Raw genomic sequence first — 5,937 nt, forward strand, 5'->3', positions numbered from 1 at the left:
TTGCGGCGGGCCACCCCGCTGTTGCTGCTTCCAGCGCCGATAGTACGTCTGCGTGCCAAGGTGCCACCGCTAGCGATATCGGACATTTTGTAGTCAGGGTTGAAGTATTTAATGTCGGCGCTTTCGAATATGTAGGGCTTGACGTGAACCAGCTCACAGGTTTTCAAGCCATTGAGCGCCTCGGCGGCAACCTGCGGGTTGGTAAACCATGCCAGCGCGCGGTTCCGGTTAAACCAGCGTATGCGACAGATGTTGTTGTCGCGCTTGTATCCTGCAAACAGCCCCTGCAGGTCAGCTGTCTCCAGGGGACAGGGGAAGTCATGCAGCTCGATAGTAACTTCGGGGCGGTACTTGTAGCGGATGTGGTCGACATCGAATCCAGGATGTGGCGAGCTTGTCTGCGAGGGCGCGGCCGTGGTGGCGGTCGAAATGACCGCCGGCGGGCTGGGGGGCTGCTCGCCGTACTTTTTGTTGAAGTCGGCCAAATCCGAAATGCTGAATGAATAGTTCTTGACCCTGACCAGCTGGCTGGCGCTCAGATCCTCGATCACGCGCTGGGCTAATAGGAAAAATTGCAAATTTAAACAAAACTGGGATCATAATAAATCAATATTGAATCGGAAATTGACAAATGCAGATGGATAAAGGGCACGCATATCGGTGATTTTCGGAGTTTATAATCATGTTTTTTTTCATCTGCTGGCAACGTAGTCCAAAGATGGCAACAGATTTCAAATCTTTAGGCATTGTGCTTGTTATTAGCACAATTGATCAAGGCGTTTTCTGCACAATGAGGTCAAAATTGGATGGCGCAGTGGGCACGGCTCGCAATTCGGGTTCTATTCATTGCAATTGTTTGGTCGGCAAACAATGTGAAATTGTGCTCGTGTATTTTTGGATTTTTTGAGTAGAACGCCGGGCTCGAGTTATCTCGGGCGCACGCACTATTCTTGACTTTTGGCCTAAAACAATGGCTAAAAGCTTCAGATAACAAGTAAAAAAAGTGGATTCGGGATATAATGCAATTGCATAATGCACGGCAATTGTCGCGAGAGAGAGAAACATCGACTTAAAAATAAATAAACATCACACGGCACACCAAACAATGACAAACTAGCCCTTATCTACTGCGTTGGGGGAGGGGGAGATCTAGTAGCACTCATATATATTTACAAGCAGCAGCAGCGTGTGTTTTTTTGGGGTGGGAGGGGATAGTAGATAGCAGTTATAAATTGGCAATTGGCAATTTTGACAAGGGATTTGAGGACAAATAGTGGCAGAGGCATTAGAAACTAAAACTAATGTGCGTGCGTGCCGCAAACACATACACAAGCACAAGCGCATGCTTTAATGCAGGCGCAGACTAAAAAGGCAACGTAGATCACGGGCAATACCAAGTACTAATATGCAGAATAAAAAATGGAAACCACTTACCAGTCTCCGCACGGCGGAAAACGGCCAAGGCACGAGCCTCGTCCAGCCATTTCAAGCGATACCCGCCGCGCTCACAGCGGTGATGCTGGTATGGCTCAAGTATCTGGTTGAGATCGGCGGTCTCAAAAACAGACGAGAACTGGTACAGCTCGACGGTCTTGTCCATGGGATACTTGCGCTTGACAGTGTCCTCAGACCACGCGGCGCGTTCCCTGGTGTTCACGCTCAGACTGCGGAACCTTCTCATTGTCGACTGCAGCTGGTCGCTGGTGTCATCTGTGGCGCTGGGAAACTTGATAAATGCGTCTTGCGCGGCGGCCAGAGGCTTGGTTGCCAGCGCTATGCTGACGGCATCACGGATTCGGGCGTGCTGGTCTGATGAAGGGCGATCCATGTTTATGATTTGGTTATAGTGTCGAGTTGAGTTGGGTTGGGCTGGGCTGGGTTACAAGGTAAAAAGCTGCGTCTAACAGAGGGGATATATGCGTTTGGCAGGAAAAGGCAATGTCTTAAGTAGAGAAAGTGGCGAGTAAAGAGTGGTATAAAAATACTTGCAATAATTGCATGAAGAGTAAAAAAAAGAAAGAGGCCATGTGGGCTGAGCAAAAACCTGTCGGGGTTTTATGCTTCTGGCGATGCGCAACAGACAAGTTTTCTCGTGCACATCTTTTTTGGCCTGCTCCCCCTTTCCTCCTTTCTTCACTTGCCCAAAAAAAATTACAAGTGGGGACAAAGCGTCTTTTTATCAGCAGTGATAGATGGATCCGAGTCTTGGCTTGCATAATTGCATGCACTTCAATTGTGCAAGATTAGTATTATTGCGCACAAGTCAAAGCAGATACACTTGCCAATTAGAGCAAATAACAGTGTTGCTACCCGGATCTCTCTTTTGTGCTCCCCTCTCCCCCTCCCTCCAAGTCTGTTCACAGCAAGAGAGTAAGAGTATAAAAAGAGTACAAAAGAGTGCAAGAGCTAACGGCCACGGCTATTTCGCGAAAGGTGTGCGCTAAAAAAGAAAATGCTGCTATGTCCGCATGCCTCGCCTTGCCTCGCCTTGCTTGGCCATCATGTAAACATGCATGCGCATGTCAGGTGAACAATGTAATCAAATTAGACAATGAGGTCGACAAAACTTTGAAATTTCCTTTTCTCGCGCACGAATGCACAATATGTACCATTGCTGATTGATCCAGCAAAGGCTCCCAATTATCGAGACCACAAGATCTTCACGAGCCTGGCCATTATGTAACTTGTGTGCGCACCCTTATTCAAAAAAGAAAGCAACGGTTTACAAAATAAAAACAAGTTTTGGTTTTTGGTTTTTGGGAAAATTAGCCGTGATGGTGGTGAGGCGCTGGAACAGATCTCGCACGTGTGTTCAAGCTCTGGCTGGCTGCTGCCAATTATAATTAGGATGATGACGATGATGATGTCGTTTCTGAGAAGATGAGGGAGGTTACGCGGCATTTCGCCTGGGAAATGAATGAATGCCTTTTCCTGTTGAACATTTTTGCTTACATGGATTTTTGAGCCAATATAAGCCAGGGGGGCAAAACGCTGGAATTTGTGACTTCTCATCTCGTGGTTGGCGGGTGTTTTTAGCCCATGTTTTTTATAGCGACCGCACAAAGAATGGCACTGGGCAGTTTTCAGTCGCACTTTCTTTTTAATTTTCTCCCTCTCTCTTTTTATCCACTATTCTTTATTTTATTTACAATACATTTTTGTTCCTATTTTTGCGTATTTATATTTTCTACTTTGTATCGACCAGCAAAGACAAAAAGCTTCAATTCGCACACGGAGCACGCCAGAACAACAACAAAACAACAGCCGCCACTACCACCACCAGCAAACAAGCAACAACGCAACAACACTCGGAGGCCTTGAACCAACAGCCACGACATACATCACAACATAGATAGTCGCATACCCACACTCTGCTCAGCTCAGCGCTAAAATGAAGGTAGCGTACATACATATTCTTAACCATAGACCACAAACCACAAGCCGCACCATGGTCGTGCGCCGTGAGAAAAACAGCGTAAAGTATGCGCCAAAAGACTTGGTCAAAGTCAAACAACTAATTTTTATTTTTTTTTCCATTACTCCATGTAGTTTGGCAAGCACATCCAGGCGCAGACCATCCCCGAGTGGTCCGCTCACTACATGAGCTACAAGGGTCTCAAAAAGATAATCAAAGAGCTCAACGCACCGCTCTCGCCCGGCGTCAACCCGACCGAGGCATCGAAGCGGCGGCTGCAGACAGTCAAAGCCGCATTTTTCTTCCAAGTCGACCGTGAGCTCGAAAAGGTCAACCTATTCTACTTGCGGAAGGAGGCCGACGCCAAGGTGCGGCTAAAGTCGCTCATCGAAAAGCAAAAGTCTCTCATTGCACGTGGCCCACGCAACCGCATATCCACGATCCGCGCGCTGCGCGAGGCTTTTATACACTCGAGGCACGACCTGGATAAGTTGCAGAATTTCGTGGAGATTAACGGCACTGGCTTCAGGAAGATATTGAAAAAGTGGGACAAGCGGTCAAAGTCGTCGACGAAGGAGCTATACTTGGCGAGACAGGTGGACGTGCAGCCATGCTTTAACCAGGATGTAATTGCTGAGTTCTCGGATACTGTAACAAAGTGCCTCAGTGAGCTGGAGCATGTGCTGGAGGAGGACACTGAACTTATGGCGCCGACCGCCATGCCCAGCCAGCGCGACCTGGTGCCGTCACCCGCATTCCGCTCTGCACTCTATCCGCACATCCTGACGCCGACGCAAGCGCAGCCACAGCCAGAGCTTAATGTCCAGGAGCAGGAGCAGGGGCAGCAGCTACAGACTGATCTGTCTGCGCCCAGTAGTGATGCCACCGGAAAGTTCCCGAGCTTTTTCCGGCGTACTAGCACTACATTCCTGATTGACGGTGGCCTGGCTAGCAACATTCAAATCGACCGGATGGAGGCAGAGCTTTTTTACGCGCTGCTGCTGGACTCTACACAAATTGCAAAGGACATGTTGGCCACTCTGGTAGCCCATCAAACTGGGGTGGCCAAACTGTGCGTGACCCGCGTCCTTTGGCGGGCCTGCTCTGAGCTCAAGGACGAAGACAAGCGGCAGCTGCTCCTTAACACGGGGATGGTGGATTTTCAATCGGCCGATGACATCAACGAGCGCACACTCGCGCATGAGGCAGCGATCCACGGCTCCGCGTGCATTCTTCGGGCTGCCGTGGCCGCTGGCGTTGACGGCGACAAGGCAGATTACTATGGGCGGCGCCCGATGCATTACGCGGCGATCAACGGCCACGCGGCATGCATCGAGTATCTGCTCAACCAGGGCTGCTACAGCGTGACGGCGACTGACGATGATGGCGACCGGGCATTTGACTATGCAATTTCCAACGGACATGCAGATTGCGTGCAGCTGCTCATTTCTCATGACCGCAGCGTAATCACTGAGGATGTCCTGGACTACCCTGTGCTCCTCCTCGCTTGCGAGAAGGGCCACGACAACATTGTGACGCTTCTTTTGGAGGCGGGGTCTGAAATCATGGCCAACTCGCAGGGTGTGCATCCGGCCCATGTTGCGGCCAGAACGGGGTCGGTTAATATTTTACGCTTGTTGCTTGAGCACGGCGCGCCGGTTGATGTGGCCGACAAGGATCTAGGGTGGACACCAGTGTTTTATGCGGCAAGCGAGGGTAACATCGGCTGCATCCGTATCCTGGTGGACGCTGGATGCGATCTGGGGGTGACGGATGAGAACAACCGGCCGCCGGTGTACTATGCAGCCTATGAGGGTCATTTGGATAGCGTCGATCTTTTGCTTGAGGCGGCCAGCAGAAGCACTGTGGCGAGTCGCCGCGCGGACGGCGAGGCCACTGATGTTGCCAGCGTGCTCCCCACTGTCGAAGAGCAGGAGCAGATCCAGCTCCAGACGCAGACAGGTGGCGACGGAAACGATGACATGGCAGAGTTGGATCTCGACGGCATTCCGTCACTCTCGTTGCCGCCGCCTTTAATCCCGTTCCGCGTCTACGGCCACAATTTCTTGGGCAAGCGCACGCAAATCCAGATCCGCATGATGTCTCGGCGAGGCATGGACAGGCAGCCGGTAACGTTCTTCGATGACTGTGACATGATGTCGTTAAAGCTAGTCGTAATGGCCAAGCCAGATGCCGGCATGGTGCCACATACCGTGATGCTGCCGCTGGAGTCGACCAGCACGACGTTTGGGTTCCAGACCGACGACTCGACGAAATTCCGGCTCGAGTTTTTCCTGTATCCGAGCTTTGGTCTGCAGCCCATCGGGAAGGCTGTGGCGCTGCCTAGCTTGTTCAACAGTGGGTCGTCTAGCAGCAGCAGCAACAGCAGCGGTATTGCGCGGCTGCCGCTGCTTGACCGGTATCTTAAACTGGTGGCTGAAGTGACATTTGAGTTCCTTGTTGTGCGGCCGTTCGAGGGCGCGCAGCTGCAGATCGGCGGCAAGGTTGAGACATACTGGAAG

General features: G+C 51.0%; 2 protein-coding genes across 2 annotated transcripts; one reads left to right on the forward strand and one right to left on the reverse strand.

The window, feature by feature from the left end:
- Positions 1 to 202: 202 nt before the first annotated feature.
- Positions 203 to 2,017, reverse strand: BX661DRAFT_98784 (uncharacterized protein). The gene is made up of 2 exons (XM_051539643.1): positions 1,435 to 2,017; positions 203 to 590 (listed from the first exon to the last, which is right to left on the reverse strand). The coding sequence occupies exons 1-2, from the start codon at positions 1,826 to 1,828 to the stop codon at positions 319 to 321; spliced, it is 666 nt and encodes a 221-aa protein (XP_051388481.1). The 5' UTR covers positions 1,829 to 2,017; the 3' UTR covers positions 203 to 318.
- Positions 2,018 to 3,448: 1,431 nt separating this feature from the next.
- BX661DRAFT_227496 (ankyrin repeat-containing domain protein) lies at positions 3,449 to 5,937 on the forward strand (the record flags this gene model as incomplete). Its single annotated transcript, XM_051538988.1, has 2 exons — positions 3,449 to 3,475; positions 3,550 to 5,937. Coding segments are annotated over 2 exons (2,415 nt in total), but the record flags the coding sequence as incomplete, so codon positions are not given.

The sequence above is a fragment of the Kickxella alabastrina genome (genome assembly GCF_025024165.1).
Source record: "Kickxella alabastrina strain RSA 675 chromosome Unknown BX661scaffold_87, whole genome shotgun sequence".
NCBI classification, from domain to species: Eukaryota; Fungi; Kickxellomycota; class Kickxellomycetes; order Kickxellales; family Kickxellaceae; genus Kickxella; species Kickxella alabastrina.

Coding starts and splice junctions, on each gene's coding strand:
- BX661DRAFT_98784 (XM_051539643.1), bottom strand. CDS start 1,828: ATGGATCGCCCTTCATCAGACCAGCACGCCCGAATCCGTGATGCCGTC. Junction 591..1,434: donor TTTCCGCCGTGCGGAGACTG/GTAAGTGGTTTC, acceptor TTATGATCCCAG/TTTTGTTTAAATTTGCAATT.